The sequence below is a fragment of the Alexandromys fortis genome, unplaced genomic scaffold (genome assembly GCF_014885135.2).
Source record: "Alexandromys fortis isolate MF-2015 unplaced genomic scaffold, M_Fortis_MF-2015_v1.1 scaffold_21, whole genome shotgun sequence".
NCBI lineage: Eukaryota > Metazoa > Chordata > Mammalia > Rodentia > Cricetidae > Alexandromys > Alexandromys fortis.
In genome coordinates this window covers 2,089,593-2,115,039 of record NW_026067905.1, presented here as the reverse complement: position 1 = coordinate 2,115,039, position 25,447 = coordinate 2,089,593, and the positions used below count along the sequence as shown (strand labels likewise).

General features: G+C 36.0%; 2 protein-coding genes across 6 annotated transcripts in view; both read right to left on the bottom strand.

The window, feature by feature from the left end:
- Nucleotides 1-25,447, bottom strand: part of LOC126497335 (solute carrier organic anion transporter family member 1A5-like) — a 185,723-nt gene that overhangs the window by 109,541 nt on the left and 50,735 nt on the right.
- LOC126497311 (solute carrier organic anion transporter family member 1A5-like) overlaps nt 6,971-25,447 on the bottom strand; it is a 69,110-nt gene continuing 50,633 nt past the window's right edge. For all 5 annotated transcript variants that reach the window (XM_050135257.1, XM_050135256.1, XM_050135259.1 and 2 more), the window contains 5 exons: nt 19,880-20,045; nt 14,887-15,059; nt 11,845-11,909; nt 10,516-10,633; nt 6,971-7,219 (listed from right to left, as the gene is read on the bottom strand). In XM_050135257.1, the coding sequence (XP_049991214.1) occupies nt 7,000-7,219; nt 10,516-10,633; nt 11,845-11,909; nt 14,887-15,059; nt 19,880-20,045 (742 nt within the window). In that variant the 3' untranslated portion in view covers nt 6,971-6,999. The remainder of the gene's footprint in view (nt 7,220-10,515; nt 10,634-11,844; nt 11,910-14,886; nt 15,060-19,879; nt 20,046-25,447) is intronic.

Sequence of the window (25,447 nt, the reverse complement as noted above, 5' to 3'; positions counted from 1 at the left end):
ATGGCACCCCTCCACCCCCCTTGTCTGTGAGTCCCCACTGATCTCCACTGAATCCTGAACTGTACCCAGTCTAGATTGAAGCATTCTCTGCAGTTGCTGCAGTTGCTGAAAAAAGCTTGCCTATTCTGCTCACTATCCAATATGGTTTTCCTCAGAGAGCAATGCAATGGACATTTAATTTTATATAGTCTCAATTATTCACCTTTTTAATCTACACAGGCAGAGTTTAGGAACAAAAATAGATATCTTAATCTTGTGGAAGAAAATAGATGAACTTTTTCTTCTCATTTAAAAAAAGAGTTTACCTCTTTTCATGTACCCCTCATATCTGAAAATACAGCAAAACTGCAGAGTTTTCCACTAATACATTTATGTTTGCATTTTCTCACTCATATCTAAAACAGGAGGAGACATCTGAAGAGTGTCAGGTGGGAGACAACATTGTGACTTTAATCCCAGATGTGTTGACTTGCCTATATGAAATTATTTCCTGTTTATATTGAAGCACAGGAATATTTATGTCTATCATGCAAGACTGTTATGAACAATTAATTGTATATCCCACATCGACACCCTGACTTGGGGCTGGAATTATATAGTCACCCTGTCAATGGCAGGGAATATTATTCATTCACTCCACAAATGTTTATTAAGGCTTTACTAAATTCCCAGCACAGTTGTAGGTATTAGGGTTCTGAAGATGAAGATGAAGATGAATCTTGTGCTACTTTCAAGAGGTCTCAGAAGCTAAGGGAAAGACATATCATTAAGTGTTAAAGGGTAGCTATTGCCAAGATGCAATCAAGGTCAGAGGGAAAAGATTAATGAGAAATATTCTCATGCCTATGGTAAAGTTACTATTTATCCTTGTAGACTTTTTCCAATTGCAGCCAGTTGACCCCTTTAGGTGCATGTGCCTTTGTATAAGACTTATGCCAGAATCTTCTGAATGAGTTTACAACAGAGTATTTTTTTAATCCTATGTTAATTTCTATTTTGTTTCTATAAGTATCATTGAAGATTTTTCTAGTTAAAAATGGAAAAGGAACTAGAGAGCTTCTGTTAGCAGCACTTGCTCATTGGGTAGAGGACACTGGGAACAATGGACCCTAGAACCCACAATAGACAGCCGTCAAATCTCTGGAAGTCTAGCAAGGGATGCCAAAATGACAAGAAGTGGCAGTAACTCAATCAAAAATGTTCATATGACTTTTTGCTGAGGTCTATTCTTCTTCTTTGGTTTTGTATTTGTGTGTGATATGCACATGTCCAAGTGTGTGTGAGCACATGTACATGTGTGGGTGTATATATGTGTGGTGTATGTGCATGTGTGAATGTGTGTATGTACATGTGAGGGGTGCACACACATGTGTGTGTTTGCACAGAAATATGCATGCATGCAAATGCACATACCCATTTATACAGATACACATATGGATATCAGAAGAAAACCTCAAGTATTGTTCCTCACCTTTCATTTGACTGAGACAGGGATCCTTCTCTTTGCTGCTCCTTTCTGAGGGCAACTGTCTTTTGAGCTTTCCAGGTTTCTTCTGGCTCTGCCTCCCATTTATTTGTGGGAATAATAGGATTTCAGATGCTTCCAGCTATACTTGGGTTTTGGGGTCTGAACTCAGATCCTTATACTTTCATGGCAAGCATACTGCTCTTTAAGCAGTTGCCCAGCTTCCCATCTTAGAGCTTCTTGCAGCATAGGAGCATGTGCTGTATTGTTAAACACATCACCAGAGCTGCCTTTCTTCTGGAAAATGTGTTCTGTTGTTAGAACATCATTACCAAAGTGTACCCATCCTCCAGAATTCCACTTTGCATCACACAGGGGATAAATATCTCTGCCGTCCATTTTGCAATTGCCACAGTTTCGAGATCCTTTAATACATTACTAATTTGTGGAGCATTTGTACTCAGGTCTCCCTGGTGATGATTTTCTCTGTTGTTAACATAATAAGTAGACCCTAAGGCATCTGAGTTCATATAATAAGTGACATACATATCATGAAGGCATGATATGTATGTGAGGACTGTTGATTAATTTTGTCATTCTGGCATCTTTCCCTGTATTTAATTACAAAACATTCAAACAGCTGAATCAACAGTCTCATCTCAATGCATCATCACCCACATATTTGAAGTTCAAAATCCAAACTGTGAATTCCCTTGAAAGCTACCACAAACCAATGACCCACTAGCCCCTAATCTTAAAAGGCACAAAGTTGAAAGTAAAAAATTAATTAGTGGACTCAGTGAATCTAGCTCTTTTGAAATGGCAAAGTTTAAGAAGTGTTTAGAGAGATCAAAAGGAATTGATAGCATTGGTCCAATTACAATCTCCTTTTGGAAGCCCTAATACTTGAAAACAGAGGCCTACTAGAGCTCTCCAACACACACATTAAAAACTAAAATTCCTGTTCTTCTAGCAGATGCATATATTCACTGTCTAGCTTATTGCTTGTCTTTATGCCTGTTTACATAAAACTATCCAGCACAGATAACTTTGTGAATACAGAATTTTTATAGAGCTCTATTTAAACTGTTTTTAGGTACCAGACTTGTTTCATATTTTTTTTTTATTTTGATACAACCAAAACTCTGATCATTAAAATCTGATTTAACATTAATTTAATAGCAAATACATGACAAACTTTTTATATGCCATTTAGAGTCATTGTACTAAAAGTTCTCTTTATGGTTTTTGAAAAAAATTCATTAGACTTATTTATTTTGTGTGTGTGTGTGTGTGTGTGTGTGTGTGTGCATGTTGAATATGTGCTATGCATACATGCATAGGTCAGAGGAAATCTGGCAAGAGTCAGTATTGTTCTTCCACCTCATGGGTTTTAGGGCTGTGATTCAGGTAAATGTCCATGGCAACAACTGATTTTTACCCACTGAACCATTAAAAAGTCTCCTTTATAGGTTTTCTATCATTGTCCCAAGACCAAATATGTTATTGGAGGTCACTTGTTTGTTTCCATACTGCCCTGACTTGAAATAATCACACAGAAACAATATTATTTGCAATACTGTTTGGCCAATATTCTAAGCATATGTCTGACTTACTCATATATCTTAAATTAACTCATTTCCATTATTTCATATTTTACAATGAGGTTTGTGGCCTACCAGCAAGGTTCCAGTTAGCAGCTCATATCTTTCTCCTCTGACAGCTCCACAGCTTCTCACGAATCTGCCTTCTTTCTCTCAGTATTGTTTAGTTTTGCCTGCTGAGCTGTACTCTGCCCAATCATAGTCCAAGCCAGATTCTTTATTCATTAACCAAGAACTATAATTTCTAGGAGTGTCTGCTGTTCAAAATGCCTTCCAATACTAATCTATCTAAAGTCCCTTTATGAAAAGGTTGTCATTACACTGCTAGTGTAGAAATATTGCGGGCATGATATGATGCAACTTGACAAGTTGTTTGCCCCAACATTGCAGAGAGAATTTTGATGACTGTCCAAGTAACCAACAGTTTTAGACATTTTTTTTTTGCATTTTAAAAGTCTCTTGCTTTCACTCTCTGCTTACGAAATTAATATTTCCCTTCTTAAGTCTCTGATGTGGTCGTATACTACATGGTCAGAGTTATTATTCTCTCTTATCTTAGCTAGGTATATTAGGTACAAGACTTACATTCCTCAGGATAGGACAGCAATTGGAGTAATCTCTGTAATGTCAATTATCTATAGCCTGGACATATATTATGTGTTTCCTGTTTGAGATTGTTCTTGTTGGTTGCAGTTCCATTTTTGTGTATGTTATTACCCATTATTTCTCCTGGAAATAATTGATAATTGTTGTTATTGTAAACAGTTTTATGTTAGGATTAGAACCTTTTTATTTAGACAAAAAGAAAAATGTTGATATACATTCTGAGAAGAGATTAGGAATAGTGACCTTGGGCATGGCTTCTTGTCTGCAGATGGAACCTCTTATAAGGAAAGAGGAAGGCATTCACACTCTGTCCATTTGGTGGTTGGACATAACACTACTGCTTCCATTGACTATGGTGGCTATCTATCTTGTGTATCAGTGAGTATATAATAATAAATCTTTAATATCTCTTTAGACAGGCTTCCCTGGATTCACCAGCAGAAGTCAATTCTTTTTTATCTTTTTTGTTGTTGATAATGTATAAATTTATTGTTTGTATAAGAAATATATTTCAACATTTATTAAATGAAAATAACTTACCTAGTTCATTGTAATTCTTTGCTACTGATCAACCTTAAGAAAATAATCAACAAAGATATATCTATAATTATAGCCAAAACATCTCTTTGTGACACAAGAAATATTTTGAAATATTTTACAACTATAAATATAAAATTAGGGATTGGAAAGACGTCTCAGCAGTTCAGGCATCAATTCAATTCCCAGCAGCGACATAAGTATCTCAGAACCAGGTATAACCATAGTTCCAAAGGATCCAACGTCCTTTTCTAGTCTCTTATGAAAATGCATCCCTCTGGTATACAAATACACACAGGACAAACACCCATAAATACAAAATATGATTGAATTTTACACACACGCACGCACACACACACATATAAACACTCACACATGTTTCTGGACTTTTTAATATCTGAGGTGGTGGGAAAGGGAAAAGTAACTTACATAATCTCTGGATGACTTCTCTCAGCTCTTTTCTTTATTCATCTTCTACATTCTCTAGTCCTTCTTTTATTCATGATGGTTTCTTTCTAACTCTATCTTTATTCTTCTTATTCTCTTATACTTGAGGTTATCCATATAACTCTAACTTTATTCTTGATATTTATCTTCTAGTTCTATCTAAGTCTCTCATTCTTGATGTTTTCTTTCTAACTGATGTTAACTCTCTCATTCTTGATGTTTTCCTTCCAACTCATTTTAACTCTATATTCTTTCTTTTTTAGCTTATATATATCCATGCAAAATCTTTCAGGCACTATAAAAGTTATAATGTGGTTACATACTGTTTTTCAAGTGAAGGATTACAAATAATTCAACTAAAAACCAGCATGCTTTTCATATCCCTTATATGATTAAAAATTTTATGTATTAGACTGATAGCAAGCTGTTTCAAGAACCCACACACATTCATACTGAAGCAACTTGATATAGATGAACAGTGTTTAAGCAAGCAAGATATTCTTATACTGGCAGATTGTGTTTTGCTATTATAAAGAAAGGAGCAATCACGTTTTTACTTATCATGAAAGACAATCTTATAAGAAATCATACAAAGATCACAAATCTAAACTTTCAGACATGTAAAAGAATCAGTTAACTGTACTTTAAATCTTTAGGCCAAATACTAACACATCAAAAGGATATATATATATATATATATATCTTTGATCACCACCACTCCTAGAAATGAAAGGATATCAACTGGCTATGGCTTTGAAATATTTGCAGGTATTCTGAATATAGTGACAAAGATTGTTTTAACCATTGACTATATCTTGTCACCTGTGTTTTCTCAGATGTACACATTGGATACATAGTCCTGAGTAAGTAGAATCAGAAAAGGAAACAAGAGAGTATCTTTCAAATACAACCACCATGCCTCCATGTTGATGTTGGAGGGTCTTCTGTTTTGTGTTGATTTCATTGGTTAATAAAGAAACTGCCTTGGCCATTTGATAGGCCAGCCCTTAGGTGTGTGGATTACACAAAACGGAATGCTGGGAGGAACAGGGTAGTGAGGCCATCGTCATGCCTCTCCTCTTTGGGACAGACATCATGAAGCCAGCCACCAGGTCAGATATCTAGAATGGCGTTCTGTAAGTTTTTTTTTCCTTCAAATAAATAACCTTTTTAATAATAAATCCAAACTGGTGTGGGATTGTTTCACACATTACCTTCCTTCATCCTCCTATCTTTACGGATTTATGTGATCATTATATGAATGAGTTGCATTACCAAGGAAGAAATATGATGAGCAGAAACAAATAGTCCTCCTCTGAAATAACAGAGGGGTTTGTTGTTCCTTAAAATCTCTTCATTCTTTACCAAACACAAAATAAGATAATTTCTGTATTAATTACTTTTTGCTGCTATAATAAAATACCACAAAACAACTGATAGATGAAAGAGAATGTTTTTTTCTTATGATAGTAGAGGAATGAAAGTCCATCAAATCAAAGAGGCATAACAGGGAGCAACAGGGATGATGAGTGGAGCAGGAAGTTGATATGTCACTTCCTCAACCAAAGTACAAAGCAGAGATTTAACTGAAAGTAGGCAATGCTTTTAACTCTCACCATTCAGCTCAATGATGCACTTCCTTCTTTAAAGAGCTTTTAAGAGTGAGTTTTATGACCATCTTTGAATTCCTAAGGAAAAAAAGTTCCAAAGATCTATGCTTCATAATTTTTAAAAACATGATTAAAATTTTCAGTGCTCTAAGTAATGAAATGTATGACATGAGTAATAAAACAGGAGATTGAAAGCAACAGATGGCATTTAATAAGAAGTCTAATTTTGAAGCATCATACCTAGAATAAAAAAGAGAATTAAGAACTTCTAACTAGTTAAAGAAGTATGGCAATATCTTGCATATAGAAAGGATAATTTAAACAAATGAATTCAATGTAACAAAACCAAGATGAAAATGTTTCACTCTAAATAAATGTAACATCAAAGCATAATTCCATGAAATTAAGTAGTGTTTCATCATGGAAAGGTCTTAAAGCTTTTTGCAGACAGGTAAGAAAGGTTCACTTGTTCTGATTTAGTTAAAAGAGAAAATGATGTTTGACAATGAAGGCAGCTCTAAAGTTCATTGTGGTGGGGTCACTATATTCTTTCCTGGGAAAACGTTAAGTGCCATTCTAATGCTTCTGAAATATCAGTAAATATTTTTATCATGTTTAAAAATAACTTTTGGGGTCAAGGATAAGAAAAGAGCTCCCATAGATCTTCCCATAATTCAAAAGAAGCAAATGCACACTGTCTATGCACTTGCATAGATCAACAGAAATTTTATTACAGCCTCGTTTTCAGTTCTCTGTCATTCTCAGACTCAGGACTTCTGTGCACATCCATGCACTCGCTTTCCTTCTCTGTGAGCTTCATCTCAGCAAGTTCAGTCTCTGAAGACTCAGTTTCCTCAGGAAGTTGGAACTTCCTCAAAAGTATTAGAATGCAGATTGCTGGGAGGAAGCTTGATCCTCTTAATGCTGCTGGCAACCCGAGGAAAATGTTTCTGTAGAAAATAAATAATCTGTATTAAATCTTAACATGATCAGTGAAATCTAATTTTGTAAACTCTTACCAATAATTTATTCTTCAAATTAAAACATCAGGTTATTATTTTGTCCATGTACTTACTATAAGTTACTTTGATAAGTTATTAATACTTTTTGTTAAAATGTCAAAAAAATCAAACATAATAGTTTGAATGTATTTCTTAAGTTTGGTGATTCCTAGTTTCCTTTGTCAACTTGACTGGATTTAGGATCATTATAGAAAGACCTCTCTTGGTGTGCTATGAGAATGTTTTTATAAGGATGAAGTTCCTTATACCATGCACTTGGATTGTAGCTCTCAACATTTCCTGTCAGAGCAAGTAACACAACTAGCCTCCTAGCCAAACACTGTCTGCAATTACATCACACTAAGTCACTATGCTTCCCCTGCCATTATTACCTGTTTTCTTAAATATTGAGACAATAATATTCCTGTCAGTTTAAGGGGATCTTCTGTCTTGTTTGCTCAGAGTTTGATAACACATGAATAAAACACAATAAAGTGAATTTTCAAGATTTCTCTCCTACTAAGAATTTGTGTGTTATACCAATAGATTTTTGTGACATGCAATTTTTTGTATATCCAAAATAAATCCTAATAGTTACTTTAGATAGTAATAGCTTTAAATTGTTAATTTTCATGCATAATTTTGCATGTATAAAGATCAATTTCTTTTTTTTACTATATGTATGTGTTGGGTCTTTCTGTGTACATTATTCAAGGAATCGTGGATGTCTTTCAATTATAGTAACAAAAATTTTTGAGCTGATAATGTCAGTAAGGGGAATTGAACTCATGTTCTCTGCTAGAGCAATATGTGATCTTAATCCCTGAGCTATATGTTTAGCCACAAATTCTTTTCATTTGCTGAACTTGTGCAGTTTAAGCATGAAAACAATAAAGGCTAAAATAAATAGATAATTTTTCTTTTCACCGTTTCAGAGAATATCTTTTATACTATCATAATTATCTCTCTTTATAAATTTGATAAAATATGCCTTAAGATTTATGGATTTCATGTGTATGGAGACTAGGTATTTTTATATGTACATTTCTAAATAACTATGAAAGCATTCTTTCATGTTATCAACATATTTGTAGGAAAATCTGGTGTGATGGTTACTGTTGTCAACTTACTACAATCTAGAATCTCCTGAGAAGGAAGTTTCAGTTGATGTGGGAGTGATTTCTTTCTAATCTGTTGCTTTCATTGGCTACTTAATAAAGAAATGCCTATACCTGTTTGATAGGCCAACCCTTAGGTGGGTGGAGTAAACAGAACAGAATGCTTGGAGAAAGAAGCTGAGTCAGTGAGTCACCATGATTCTCCCACTCCAGACAGATGCAGGCTAAGATCTTCCCTGGTAAGCCATCTCATGGGCTACACAGATGATTAGAAATGGGTTAGATCAATATGTAAGAGTTAGCCAATAAGAGGCTGGAACTAATGGGCCAGGCAGTGTTTAAATGTATACAGTTTCCATGTAATTATTTCGGGTATAAAGCTAGCAGTGCAGGTGGCCAGGTGCCGGGGACGCAGCCCTGCTGCTCTTATTACAACATTCAGTGAAAGCCTGTATGGATTTTATTGACCTGTGAATAGAGTCATGGGACAGGATCATTCCTTACACAGGATACCCAAGACCATGAAAGGATAGAGAAATTAATCTTACTTACTTTTACAGTGTTAAAACATAAGAATAGGATATATGTGTAGATGCCTAAGACTTCAAATATAACAATTCAGAAATATTTTTCTAAAGGAATAATAGCTTAAAAATTATCAGTTTATGTTTTTTCACTTTTATAAAAGACCCTAAGAAAAATCAACTAAAAGAAAGAAGGGGTCAATTTAGTTCACAAATCTAGGTTACATGCCAGTATTATGGGATACTAAGGCAAATAGAACTTTAATCTACACAGATACACTAAAAGATGTAATTAAGATCTTCCACACTGTTAACTATGGATACACAAGCCTGGGAATGGCATGTCTGCTGGTCAGAACAGACATGTTTGAGGACAGGTCAGCACTTTTCTTCCCAGAATTTCAGTATATTGCTCATCCCAACATAAATGAATGAATATTATCTAATTATCTATAGCTTTTTTTTTCTAGCAAGAAGGAGCCCAGTGCAGTCTGTAGCAAGCAAAGCTTCTCTGTGGGCTTTCTTAGAAATGCTGCCCTCTAAAATCAGCAAGGTAACAAACTAAGTCTGGTTCAAGATCAGCCTAGAATAACCTCTGGAAATGAGGCAGCAGTGAACCCACAACTATTTCACTATACTCTTAATGGCAGGTGCCTGCATAGCACTTAGAGTGATGAGAACCATGCAGGTACTGCATGTAGTTGAAAGCCATAGCATAAAAGAGCACAACTGGATGCACCTAGATCTCAGAGGACAGGTTTCCTGGTCTGGTGGATCTTGATGGTAATGGTTTCAGTTATTTCTATGTGTGGCAACATCCTCATGCTTTGGACATCTGGCTTGAGGCATACTCCTCTACTGAGCCACATTTTGTTCATGAGACAGCCAAACACTAAGTGCAGTGGAGTATCTCTAAGTTTTCAGAGATGAGACCATTAGTCAAATTCAGGTAGCAGGTAGGTCCCTTCTCAAGATAGCCCCTGGCTAAGGCACCTGACATGTTCTATTAAACTGCAAGGCCAGCACACACATTTGGGGTTCTTAGTATATAAGGGTGCAATAATGAGAGGGTTGTGAATTTTCCAGAGGCTAGAATGTCAGGATCCTTGATGCTTGAATGTGCTGGGACTGTTATCCTGTCCCTTGCAAAAGGGAAGAGTCCATAGGTATAGGGTGGTAAAAGCTGAGAGATTTGTTCCAACCTACTGTTTCATGGTCCCTGGTCTCTAGATATTGCTGTCCTGTTTATTACTGGTATTTTGCCCTGCTGGCACACCTGAAGATGCAGCTTCCTCTCTACTGCTTCAGAGTATCCATGTCTACAGCCTGTTCTCTTTTGAAAGTACTTAAAAGGGTTAGGTTAAGAAGCCCACTCACATTTATATGCACCAATCCACAAACCAAATAAATCTTTTAAATTTGTTTGGCAGCATTTGTTCTGATGATAAAAAAAACTAACACATATATTAAAATACATAAATAAGGAAGTTATACTATTCAAATGTATTCTAAAAATGAATCAAATATCACCTTACCACTCGAAATGTTACATATGAATAGAAAATTTTTGTACTAAAATCGTATGTCACAAAATTATTATTACCTGAAGTTATTTGTATCATGAATCCTGCAAGCCCCTGCCTTCCCACATTTCCGAGTTCCCCAGTGTAAACAAGTTCTGTCTACCAAGGCACCAAAGTAAATAGGTACTGGAATGCCCGCTGCAATAAAATGAGAAAGAAAAACAGCCCGTTGAAAAGAAGAAAGCAAAGAGAATAGAAAGTTTTTTCTCTTTCCCTATTTAAAAAGAATATAAAAATAATGAATAAGTGTCTCTATGCTTATGTTAAGGATTTATCAGTTAATATAAAATTCCTAGATCAAAACAAATTAAAATTATGTATAAAATGCTATAGAAGTATGCATTGAATTCATAATTATGAACCTCATTTATTTTCTGAAATGTCTTGTTCAGTTTTCTGTACATCTAAAAATACAAAACTGTTTCATTTTCATATTATTATTGAATGTACTAAAAGATGAAAAATTTAATTAAAGTGAAATAAGTTCTTTAAAAACAAAGGGAAACATTTTTCATCTCTGCAGTTACTTCATTCTCAGACTAATTAACAGTAGCCATTTCTAACCATAGGGGTTTCAAAATGAAATTCAGCATAACATGGGCAGAGCACACCTATGTTAAAGATGCCATGAGGTCAAATGAGCTTCCTGGATGTGGACAGCTGGGATAGTACAGATCCAGAGACAAATTACCCTTTCTCTCCCTTTTTTGTCATTCATTGCTACATCCCTGTTTCGGACCATATATCCATGGATCTATCACATAAAGGCTTTGTGGGTGGATTGAGTTAACAGTATACTATCCTACAGCCAAACACTAAGGATGCTGTCAAACAGCATCTGAACCTGCAGATTACATTCTATGCTGTCTCCAACCTACTGGACATCCCCATAGATATGTTTGAGAAGCTTCTCATTCATGACTGCTGCTATTCTCCAACTAGAAACATCCCTAACAGTCAACATGTTGAAACTTGATACTTGGATGGTCTAAATCTCTGTTGCATACATGATGATTCTTCTTTGATTGCAAATTAAAGTCTTTTTCCCCTTTCTGGTGAGTGTTGTGTTTTTTCTTAAAAATATAGTTGCTGTCTTTTTCTTCAGAAAAGTTTAAAGCTGGGCGGTGATGGTGCACGCCTTTAATCCCAGCATTCAGGAGGCAGAGGCAGGCAGATCTCTGTGAGTTTGAGGCAAGCCTGGTCTAGAAGAGCTTGTTCCAGGACAGGAACCAAAAGCTACGGAGAAACCCTGTCTTGAAAAATCAAAAAAAAAAAAAAAAAGAATGAAAAATTTAATTTGTTTACTAAGCATTTGATATTGATCTGATATTTGGGAAAATTGTTCATACCAAATGCTTTTATGAAAAATGCATGTAATCCAACTCCAAGAGACTTCTCTTCAGACTTGATACACCTGAAAAACAATACTCACGTAAATAAAAGTACATCATGCAAACAAATATCTGTCCTAACATCCTCCCAATGACAGTCTCAGTTCATGAACCTAATGGGTAAGCTTTTAAGCATGAAGAGAAGACAATACAGCTCTATCTCTGTTAAACATACACAAAGAAAGAGAGTAGGGACTTCTGATAGCTTTACTGTGACATTCACACATCTGATTCAGGATGAAACCCTTTAACGGTTGGACACTGACTGCTAACCTAGATAACCTAGGTTACCATGGTGACCACCATACAGTACTCTTATACCCAAAACAATGAACCAAAACTTTTGAAACCACAAACCAAATAAATCTTTTCAATTTGTTTGACAGCATTTTTTTCTGATAATAAAAATCTAATACATATTATATAAAAATTCAAGTAATATTAAATGCGATCCACATAAACAAAGAAAGACTGCATCATGTAGGCTATGACATTAAGATAAGGCTTTTGTTATATGGAGTTAAAAATGTTAGATATTTGTCTTTCCTGTACCACCTACAAAATTAGATAAGATAGATTTGAGAATCGCATACAAAGAGGAGGCTTATAAAGCAGTCAGGATAACATCTGAAAAATATTCTTATAAATTATAAACATGAAAATCCTTTTAAAATGTGGTCTTTCCTCATCAAATACACCCCTGTGTAAGAAATACAGCTGCTGGGATTTCATTTTGTCAGTGATTCCATCGAAGAATTCAAGAAAACATAACAGAAGAGTAACAATAGTATGCAAATATTAATACTATGCCATCTATTATTTACATTGCAAAATAGAGCAAAGAAGTATGAAAATTTTTATTTGAATAGACCTTAAACTCATTACATCAAGAAGCCACACATTAGGATATACAAGATGGCTCAGTCGGTACAGTTACTTGCCATCAAGATTGTAAAACTGATTTCAATAATGGGAATCTACTTAGTAGCAAGAGAACCAACTTCTGCAAGGTGTCTTCAACATGCATGCCATAGCAAGCAAACCCACACATAGAAATACATACATATACACACATGCAGAGAGGGAGAGAGAGAGAGAGAGACTAAATTTTTTAAAAATTCACACATTAAAGCATCTATGGGACCGAACTTTACATCCAGTTGAAGAGTCAATTTCAGAAATGAGGTTAATTGAAATACTGATTGGGACATGGAAGTGGGAACAGGGAATGTGGTTAAAGGATCAGCTGCTCATATTCCCTTTACCTAGGACCATCCTCCTCTATGAGAAGTACTTATCCTTATCAACTGAGCATGCTGCTTTGGAACAGAGGCACCTGGAGTATTGAGAAAGAAAGGGGACATTTTGTAGCCACATGAGCTTAATCAGCCTGAAACATGATGGGGTGACAGATGTCATGGCCAAATCTCACTCAATAAGTCTACAGAACTAGTAGTATTTGGTGTGTTTATCTGTCTTGAACTAAAACAAGGCATATACTACATCTCCACTTGTGTGAATATAAAAATATCACATCTTACCTTTGAAAATGAATATATAAAAACATATATCTAGCCTATTTCAGTGAGTGCTATGGTGGGTAGAAGTAGAGGGAAAGAAGGACCAAAGTCAAGGAACGGAAATGTCAGGGAGAGGGCAAATGGAGAAATCCAGGGAAGAGGGAAGGGAGAAGACAAGAGGAGAGGGATGGAAAGGAGAGGAGAGAACAGGAGCAGACAAGAGAGGACAGGAGAGGAGAGGCATCATGACAGAAGAGGAACAAAGTGAGGGAAAAGTAATGGGAAAGAGATTTGGAAAAGGAGAAGGAGGAGGGGAAGAAATCAAAAGGGAATGTGGGCAAGGACAGAGAAAAGCACAGGTGCCTATAAGGGAGAACTGAGAACATTGGTCCAGTCTATTTGGATAAAATATTTTGAATGACACATTTTAATTAACAACTTTTCTTTTGAATCCCATTGAGACAAGAAAAGGGTTGACCAGTCTCCCCATTGATGGTTTCTGTTAAGTTTGTGAGACTAGAAAGGACATGTGGAAGAAGAAAATAACTTGAAACTTCACTCTGCCACTTTCTCTCTTTATATTAGAGATTAGAGTATCTACTATTGTATTCTTATTCCTTCTCATTAGGGAGCATCCACTACTGCATTCATGTGTCTCTGGTCAGATAATATTATTGAAGTTATACTTTTGATAAAGACAGTTTGAGTTCAGGATGTCAAGGGAGCCTGGTCACTTTTACACAGAGAGTTTCACATTTTGCCAGTCACTTAGCTGAGCATAGGAAATGGGTGTAGGCAAATACTATCTCCCTCCAAAACAAGATGTCCCTTAATTTAGGCATAAGACACAAAGGGAGAAAATACAAAAGAACCAGAAGAGAAATTCAAACAAACTTTACATTACTCTTAAATGTAGCAATACTGTTTTTGTATTAATAATCTTGAAAAAGGTAACTCAGAACATTTAGGTTCTGGGAACCATTACTCCAAGAGTCTTTTTTGGGAAAAGGAATTTTAATAAATGACCAAAAAAAATCTAAATGGCATTGGTAGGGTATTCTTTGTGTAAAGATGCTTGCCACAAGGCTAGATGACCTGAGTTCAACAACGAGGACACAGAGACATATGTAAAGAAAGAGAAATATCAAAGCCCAATTCAGTGACATGCATCAGTAAACACAGTATTCCTATAGTGAAACAGGAGAAAACAGAAATATTTAGAACTTGAAGGCCAGGTAAGCTGGAGTACTAAGCCAGCATGGCAGTGGAAATAGAAAAGACGCTGCCTCAGAAGTAAGATAAATGGAGAGAACTGATTCCCAACATTGTCTTTTGATCTTCCCCTGCTCTCAGTGGCACACAGGAGCCAGCCAGCTAGCCAGCCACACACAGACATACACACAAACACAATCATACACTCATGTATGCACACACTGCTATGAGGAAGAGAGAGAAGATAAATGAACAAGTTACTTATTACCTCAGAAGAACCATATACCCAGGAATTGCTGCTAGAGCATTGAAGAAACTGCCAATTACTGCCCTGATGAAAAAGTACTGCAGCTTTATAGTACAGTCAGGGCCTTTTTGACAAAGCCCAAGAACTGCAGATGAGTTTCCTGAAGACTGAATGCAGCTGCAATTTTGATACACCTGTAACAACAATCAAAATGAAAAAAAACAAATAAACAAAAAAACAATGTCCAATTTGCAGAAAAAACTATTGGGTACAAATGTTTAGTATTTGCAACATAGCCAATTAGAGAAAATGGAAAGAGTTGAGGACAAGGTACTACTCAGAGGAGGAACACTGATCTATCATGAATCTGTTGGAACACAGGCACCATTAATTAATTACTATATAATTAAAATGGAGGTTTTTCCCCTTTATTTCCAGCTCTGTTTTTTGCATGTGAGAATTTATTTTAAAATATAAAGGGACAAATTTTTAAAAAAGTATTGAATTTTATTCTAAATGCATGAAGTACATTTGCAAAATTTCAATTATCCCGAATGCATATATGCACTATTAAGATTTTTGTATCTATATATCTATGTATATATATATATATCAATGAAACAAGCAAACAAATATATATATATATATTTATATATATATATTTATGTATAGGCATGCCTATGTATGTGTGTGTGTTTATTGTGGACATGAATATGCCATGGCATTGAAATAAAAGTCAGGGATAAGTTATGGGAGTTATTTCTCTTCTTCTTTCATATGGGGCCCGAGATGTAGCACTGTTGGTACTATTTAGGAACAAATGTCTTTACCCACTGAGCCAACTTTCTAACCTTCACATACTTTTTTTTTAAAAGTAAACAAATATTGTTTTGTTTTGGCCCAGTACTAAGTACAAAAACAAAATGTGTTTCAGAAAGGTGATAGACAACTACCAAGTTACATGCTTACTAATGAAGTCCCCAAGAAAACAAGTTTATTTTAAGAAAAACATTGATTTTTTATTGAATTATGTTTCTAGGTATGATTAAGAATAAAAATTTATATTTTATATTGAATACCATTCAATTATTTAAGTATTATAACATGTAAAAGACAGGGAAAAATGCTTATCTCTTCATCTGCTGAGCTATAATGATGTGGTCTGGGGAGAAGGCATAATCAGTAAAGTCCTGCACAGGCTGGAGGACCTGAGTTCAGATACCCAGCACACATGTGAAACATGCATGTGTAGAAAAAGTGCTCACAACACTGGTGCTCTAAAGGACAAAAGAGATGACTCCCTGGGGCTCACTTGCTGGGCAGCCTAACAGAATAAGCAAATTCCAGTCCAAGTTAATGGGACCTGAGAGTCCACAGCAGAGGTTGTCTTCTGACCTCCATATGCACATGCACCTGCACATGCACACACACACACACACACACACACACACACACACACAAAGTGAGGGAGCTCCTTCTGTCTATCTTTTGTTTTTATTGGTTAATGAATAATGAAACGGCCTTGGCCTGTTGATAGAGAAAACTTTACATAGGTAGGTGGGGAAAAGTGGTCTGGATGCTGGGAAAAGTAAGGCAGATAGAGAGAGAAGCCATGGAACTGCTGCGGGATATAGATCTGCTAAAACTTTGCTGGTAGGCCACAGCCTCTTGACAATGTACAGACTAATAGAAATGGGTTAAGTTAATATAAGAGTTAGGCAATAAGGAAAGGAAGTAAAAAAAATAAGCCATGTAAAGATGAAAAATTCACAGAGAGTCCGGATTATGTATATTATTGTGTTTTCTTTGAATTTTTGACTGTGAAATAGCTAAGTACAGTAATAAAAAACTAGAGCTAATGGGCCAAGCAGTGTTTTAATTAATATAGTTTCTGAGTGGTTATTTTGGTTCTGAGAAGCCAGGAAAAACAAGTGGCATCACTCCTCCAACAGATTGGTCCAAACATGGATAACTTCATTCATGCAAACTTAAGAAAGCATAAAAAGAGATCCTAGACACAAAAGACTGGAGCTAAGTATAGTTTGGTGGCAGCATTTTCTAGGGTTGGCTCTGTTTAATAGAAGCAAGCAGGGGCATGGCTCTTTTGGAGAGGATTTCCTGATTTAGCAGTAGCAAAAGAAGAACGGCCATGCCATTTTGAAATGCAGGCTTTTTGAGACCTGCTGCCAGCATGACCTCTGGCTCTTTCAGAAGACAAAGTATTTGGATGTGGTTTGTGAGAAATGTACTATGGCTTGCTTAATGGCAATGTGGACTGGCTATGTGCTTGGAAGAGGGGCTGTGTGTGGCTGTTGGAAGCAGTGAGCAGTGCCCATGTTGGAATGGGCACAGCAAGCAGGAAGTACCCTATGTAGCCTAGTAATGTCACAGCTTATATTCTTGAGCGCTTAGCATTTTTAGAAGCACTTCTGGTCAGAAAATAATTACAAATATACATTAAAGACAAATGCAGGTAAGTCATAGTGTATAAATGTATGTAGGCTTGGAAGATAGAAGAAAAAGAGTAGTAAGAGTCATAAAATAAAATTAAAGCTTTAAAAAGTGTAAAGTCTTTAAAGAGGCAGAGTACAGATAGTCATAGATTAAAAGAAGTAAAAAAATAAGCCATGTAAAGATGAAAAATGCACAGAGAGTATGGATTATGTATATTATTGTGTTTTCTTTGAATTTTTGACTGTGAAATAGCTAAGCACAAAGAGATATTTCGTTGTATGAATTGCTAAATTAAACCAACATAAAGGTATGTTGATTTCAAAACTTGAGTCAAAGATATGTTGTTTTAGAAAAGAGGTTCTTTTCATGTTGTCACAGAATATGAGAATCTGTGGATCACTTCCAGATCAATATGGTTTGAAAGAACATTAGCCTCTGAAAGGCCTCTGTGAACACCCTCAAAAAATTACTTCCTCCAACTGCTGACTGAGATGAACCTAGCGCAGAGGATAGACTATGAAAGACTTGAATAACAGGACCCAGAAACAGCTGTAAGTAGTATAGACAGAGCTAAATCTTTATTCCAAAATATTGTTCCCAATTGTTTGTTTACATTTAAAGCAGGATATGCTATAGCAATGAATAATTTGCATTGGTATGGATCTTGGTTTACTGATATAAATTTAATGTCAATTTTGTTATATGTATATATATTTCTGATCTTGATTAAGGTATTGTGTTTGTGTAGCTCCTTTAAAAATGTAGTGTATAATTTAGAAATATAAGTTAATAGATACTCATCTATAATAGTCAAACTTGTAGTTATTTAAATTAGATTTTCTAGATGGATAAAGATATATTTCAGTTACCTAGGTATTCTTCAAATCTTTCAGAGACCTTCAGAATATGGCATTTAAAATGTTTAAGAACGTAAGACTTTTCATGTCAGTGAGACACATCTGTTCCTGGCAACACCAGCTACTTCAAGAGGAAGATGGGCATTGAAGAGGCTCCTTATAGAGTTGGATAGCCATTTGGACAAGAAACTACTCCTGCCTAGAACAATGAACTGAATATCCAGGGTTCACAGAGAAATGACTACTGAACTTGCCTAAAGGTGAGATGGTCCTTCAGGGTTCCTGCTATATGACAAATAACTGAGAGACATTCTGCAGGACACAGAAAAAAATTACTGACAAACTGCCATTATAGGTGGAAATATCTTTGAAATTTCCTGCCTTAGGGATAAGTCTGCTGGATAATATGGCCCAGTAGGCTGAAGATGAATTCTGCAATGATATAAAAGAACTTTGGGTGACTGTCCAGGTTGCAAAATGTCTCTGTCAATTCTTGAGATTTGAAAGTTGCTTGCAATGCACTTCCTGTTTTCTTAGGTAATTGTATATCTTTCTGGAGTCTTTGATGGTGTTAAAGAATATATAGTTTCCCTTAGTTATGATAAAAGATAAAATAGATATAAATATTTTAACTATAATTCTTGTTTTATAACTTTTTGTTATATGCAATTTTACTATGTTAAAGCCTTCCTTTTTGTTTCAACAGAAAAGGGGAAATGATGTAAGAGGTCCTTCTGTTTATGTGTTGCTTTTATTGGTAAATGAATAAAGAAACTGTCTTGGCCTGTTGACAGGGCAGAACTTAGGTTGGTGAGGGAAAGCTGGACCCAGTGCTGGGAGAAGGAAGGAGGAGAAAGAGACACCATCGGGCCACCACCAGATATAGATGTGCTGAAACTTTGTTGGTAGGCCACAACCTCATGACAATATACAAATTAATAGAAATGGGTTAAATTAATATAAGAGTTAGCCAATAAGAAGCTAGAGCTAATGGGCCAAGCAATGTTTTTAATTAATACAGTTTCTATGTGGTTATTTTAGTTCCTGATGGCCAGAGCAAACAATCTCACTCCTCCAGCACATACACACACACAAAAAAAAACTGAATAAATAAATAAATGAAACAAGTTTGTAATTGAAAAGATAAGATTTCTGTCTTTCTTAATTGTACAACTTGTTTGAGTGTGGCTCGACTTTATGAGTCTCTATCACAAAAAAGATCAGTTTACATTTTACAGTTTTAGTTTTAATGTTTATGTGTGTGCTTCTCTGTGTGTATTAAACAGGTGCATGTGATGCCTGAGGAAGGTCAGATTGAGTGTCAGATTGCCTGGAGCTGGAGTTGTGAGCTTTCCCTGTTGGTGCTGGGAACCAAACAAGTTTACTGAATGAGCAGCAAGTGCTCTTACTGACAAGCTAGCTCTACCACCCATTCTTAGTATTTTAAGTCTAAAGATTTGAAAATTGGTCTCAATTGCTCTTAAATTACAAAATAAGTTTCAGACTCTGTCAGGGCTTTACTTAACATCTGGAACTGTGAGGTCAAATATGCATATACAAAGGAAAGTTAGTTGTTCACAAAAATATTTATATCTATATTAATCATGTACTAATTTTCATCTTTAGAAGAGTAGGGTGTAGATCATAGCACATATTAATTCAGTGAACAAAACATCAGCCTCCAACACTGAAAAGATGTTTACCATGTTAATTCCTGTTCCAACAGATTTCTCACAGCCTGCAAGGCAGGCTGACATGTATGCTATTCCATTGTCTCCACACACTGGATCCCATGTGTTGGTTAAACAGTTACACCTCGTGTTGCAGTTAGCAAGAATCTTATTCTCCACATATATTGGCTGCTGAATTCTGAAATGATTTAAGATAATGTTACAGGGAGTGAAGAACCAAAAAGATATTTACTTATGCCTTTTCATCTCAGCCTGTGTGTGTGCAAGCAGAAAATGAAACAGGTTGAATCAGTAAATTTTCAAAACATGTTCTCAATAATACCAAAGTAGAATTATACATATAACTCCATCCCCAGTCATGATGATTTCATACTGGGTTTGAGTAACAGGATTTAAATTCAGCCTCAAGAATCCCATATTACCCTCTTTCAAACCCATTATAAAATTTGGCACATGTGCTTTCTATTGTAGAAGAGCATGTCTGATTACTCAAACCACTGTTTTGGGGGGGGTTCATGAAGCATTGATTTTATAAATGGACATTTCTGATTTTGCTTAAGCTACTCCTTTTTTTCCATTGTGAAAATCAATAACAGATTAGACTCCTCATTTTTATCTCTAATAATACAGCATTTTCTTACATGGTAAATAATCAATATTTATTTTTAAAGTAATTAAAAAACAGCCATATAGATGATTTGTGTGCCAATGTCATGGTTCAGAGATTACAAATTGATATTTGTGTGTTTTCTGTTTCTGTTCTGGAGGAGGAGATGAATTGTATTTCTTTCCCAAGACCCCATTTCTTTCTCCTCCCTTCCTTACTCTCTCCAACTCTCTCGGGTTCGTGTGTGTGTGTGTGTGTGTGTGTGTGTGTGTGTGTCTTCATGAATGTAAGCACATGTACAACAGCATGCATGTGAAGAGCAGAAGATAAACTTCCACCTCATTAGATATAGAGTGCCCTGTTGTTCACTGATGCATATGCCAAACTAGCAGGCCTATGGACCTTCAGGTTTTCCTGACCATGCCTCTCAGCTCCCAGTAGGAATGCTGGGATTAAAGAGACTATGTTTCAAGCTGTACATGCATTCTGGGGATCTGAACTCAGGTCCTTCTGCCTGTTTGGTAAATGCTTACCAATGAGTTGTCTCCCCAGAACCTTTAAAGGAATCCTCATGTATATGATACATTTCATTTTAACTGATTGGATGATTATATGACTCTGCCCTAAACTAAGCTTTACAATTCCTATGCTAATACAGAATATGACCAGATAACACTTAAAATGATGGAGGAAGGTAATTGTTTAATTATAATAAACCAACTGCTTGGCCTCATAGCTTAGAACATAGATGGGAGGAGGAAACAGAATAGGATGCTAGGCGGAAGAGGAAGTGAGGTCAGAATCTGCTCTGCTTCGAGAGGGACCGAACAGCTCTGCTCTCTGGAACAGAGACACCATGATGGACGGAGGCTAGAATCTTCCCGGTAAGCACACCTTGAGGTGCTTACACAGATGATTAGAAATGGGCTAAATTAATATGTGAGAATTAGCCTAGAAGAGGCTAGATAGAAATGGGTCAAGCAGTTAAATGAATACAGTTTGTGTGTTGTTATTTCGGGCATGAGCTAGCCAAGCAGTCGGGGTGTTGGGGACGCAGCCCTGCTGCCGCTCTTATTTCAACATTAAAATAGAAAGTCAAGAAAACCCGGCATCCCCCAAGCCTGCCCTATTGTCTGCAATGTCCTTGGCCCAGGAACAGTTTCTGCTCCTGCACTAAGGCTATTCACATAGAGGGGTGAGGGTCTGCCATCCAGGCAGGCCATAAGGTCCCTGCAAGGGAGTACGGGTACCTTCAGCTTGTGCTGCAGGGTCTCCTGTGTTTGACTTCACCCTTCCCTACCCTCACATTTGCTCTTTTGTCTGCATTGTCTTTGGACTACCAGGAGACCCTGTGTCTGTGCTGAGGACTACCATCCAGACAGGAACAGTTCCTGCTCCTGCACTGAAGAGATCCACCCAGAGAGTCAGTCACAGCAAAGACTGAACCAAGACACCATGACTCTCCTGGCTCCATTTGAAGGAAGAGATGGGCAGGCACTGATGCAAGAATTCCTCCAACAACTTGAAAAGCAACATGACATCACGAGAATCCAAGGATCATGAAACAAAAAGAATTGAACACCCTACTGCAGAAGAAATAGAAGAAATCAACTTTAAATGGAACATTATGGAAATAATAGAGAAACTTAAACAGGAGGTGAAAAACTGCCATTAAGAAATGGAGATGACAAACAAAAAGGTAGAGGAAATGAATAAATCTCTCAAAGATTTCCAAGAAAAACAAGAAAAAGTCATCAAAAAGGTAAGGGAAACAGTTCAAGACTTGAGAAATGAAATGGAGGTAATGAAGAAAACACAAACCGAAGGAAGGCTGGGTGTGGAAAATCTGGGTAAATGAACAGGAACTACATAGACAAGTATCACCAACAGAAAACAAGAGATTGAAGAAAGAATCTCAGACAATGAAGATACTATAGAGGAAATAAACTCACTGATTAAAGAACAAAACGAATCCAATAAATTCTTAACACAAAAAAATCCAGGAAATCTGGGACCCAGTGAAAAGACCAAACCTAAGAATAATAGGGTTAGAAGAAAGAGAATTACAGCTCAAAGGCACAGAAAATATATTCAAAAAATTATAGAAAAAAAACCTTTCGCAACCTAAAAATAATATTCCTATGAAGGTACAAGAAGCTTATAGAACACCAAATAGACTGGATCAAAAAAAAAAGCATCCCATCACCATATAATAATCAAAACATAAAGAATAAAGAACAAATATTAAGAGCTGCAAAGGAAAAAGGTCAAGTAACATATAAAGGGAAACCTATCAGAATTATACCTGATTTCTCAATGGAAACCATAAAAGCTAGAAAGTCTCAGATAAATGTGCTGCAGACACTAAGAGACCATGGATGCAAGTCCAGACTACTATACCCTGCAAAGCTTGCATTCACTATCAAGGGAGAAAACAAGATATTCTAGGACAAAAAGAAATTTAAACAATACATTGCCACAAACCCAGCCTTACAGAAAATACTAGAAGGAAAATCACAAACCAAGGAAGCCAACAACTCCCATAATTACACAATCATCTAACAACCCTCCACCAGCACAACTCAAAGAAGGGAAACATACAAACTCTCCCACCAGAAAAATAACCAGAGTTAACAACCACTGGTCATTAATATCACTTAATATCAATGGACTCAACCTATAAAAAAGCACAGGTTAGGAGAATGGATATGAAAATCAGGATCCAACATTCTGCTGTTTACAAGAAACACACTTCACACTCAAAGACAGACATCTACTCAGAGTAAATGGTTGGGAAAAAGTTTTTCCAATCAAATGGTCCAAGGAAACAAGTGGGTGTGGCTATACTCATACCTAAGAAAATTGATTTCAAACTAAAATCAATCAGAAGAAATGGACACTTTATATTCATAACAGGAACAATTCATCAGGAGGAAGTCTCAATACTGAATATATGGTTTTAATATAAAAGCACCCACATATCTAAAAGAAATTTCACTAGAACTGAAAGCATACATCAAACCCCATACTCTAATAATAGGAAATTTCAATACTCCACTCTCACCAGTGGACAGATCAACCAGACTGAAACTTAACAGAAAAATAAGAGAAATATCAGATGTAATGAACCAACTGGAGTTAACAAATCTATATAGAACATTCCACCCAAACAGAAAAGAATATACCTTCTTCTCAGCATCTCATGGAACCTTCTCAAAAATTGATCACATAATTGGCAACAAAGCAAGCATCCATATATACAAAAAATTGTAGTAACCACCTGTGTACTATTGGATCACCATGGAATAAAGTTAGAAGTGAACAACAATTCTAACCCCAGAAAGCCTATAAACTTATGGAAACTGAACAGTCAACTCCTGAACCACACCTGGGTCAAGGAAGAAATAAAAAAAGAAATTAAAGTCTTCCTTGAATTCAATGAAAATGAAGACACAACGTTCCCAAACCTATGGGACACTATGAAAGAAGTGCTAAGAGGAAAGTTCATAGGACTAAGTGCCCACAAAAAGAAAACAGGGAAAGCACACATTAAAGACTTAACAGCACATCTGAAAGCTCTAGAAAAAAAGAAGATTTACCCAGGAGGAATAGAAGACTGGAAATAATCAAACTGAGGGCTGAAATCAACAAAATAGAAACAGAAAACAATCCAAAGAATCCAGGAAACAAAAAGCTAGTTCCTGGAGAAAATCAACAAGATTGACAAATCCCTATCCAACTAATCAAACAGCAGAGCGAGAACATGCAAATTAACAAGATCAGAAATGAAAAGGGGGACATAACCACAGACACAGAGGAAATTCATAGAATCATTAGATCTTACTACAAAAGCCTATATGCCACAAAATTGGAAAATGTGAAAGAAATGGACACTTTTTTAGATAAGTACCATATCCCAAAATTAAATCAAGACCAGGTGAACAATTTAAATAGACCTGTAAGTCATGAGGAATTAGAAGCTGTCATCAGAAACCTCCCTACCAAAAAAGCCAAGGAGCAGATGGTTTCAATGCAGAATTCTACCAGAACTTCCAAGAAGAGCTAATACCTATACTCCTTAATGTGTTTCACATAATAGAAACAGAAGAGTCATTGCAAAACTCATTTTATGAAGCCACAGTCACTCTGATTCCAAAACCACACAAAGATTTAACCAAGAATTAGAATTACAGACCAATCTCATTCATTAATATCAATTCAAAAATTCTCAATAAAATGCTGGCAAACCAAATACAAGAACAGATCAAAAATTATACATTATGATCAAATAGGTTTCATCCCAGAGAGGCAGGGCTGGTTCAACATATGAAAATCTATCAATGTAAACCATCATATAGATAAACTGAAGGAAAAAAATGATCATTTCATTAGATGCTGAAAAAGCATTTGACAAAATTCAACATCCCTTTATGATAAAGGTCTAGGAGAGATTAGGGACACAAGGTTCATTCCTAAATATAATAAAAGCAATATACAGCAAGCCAACAGCTAACATTAAATTAAATGGAGAGAAACTCAAAGCCATTCCACTAAAATCAGGAACAAGATAAGGCTGTCCACTCTCTCCATACCTCTTCAATATAGTGCTTGAAGTTTTAGCAATAGCAATAAGACAACATACGGAGGTCAAGGGGATTCGAATTGGAAAGTCAAACTTTCGTTATTTGCAGATGATATGATAGTTTACATAAGCGACCCCAAAAACTCCACCAAAGAACTCCTACAGCTGATAAACACCTTTATTAACGTGGCAGGATACAAGATCAACTACAAAAAATCAGTTGCCCTCTTATACACAAAGGATAAAGAAACAGAGATGGAAATCAGAGAAGCATCACCTTTCACGATAGCCACAAATAGCTTAAAATATATTGTGGTAACTCCAACCAAGTAAGTGAAAGATCTATTTGATAAGAACTTTAAGTCTTTGAAGAAAGAAATTGAAGAGGATA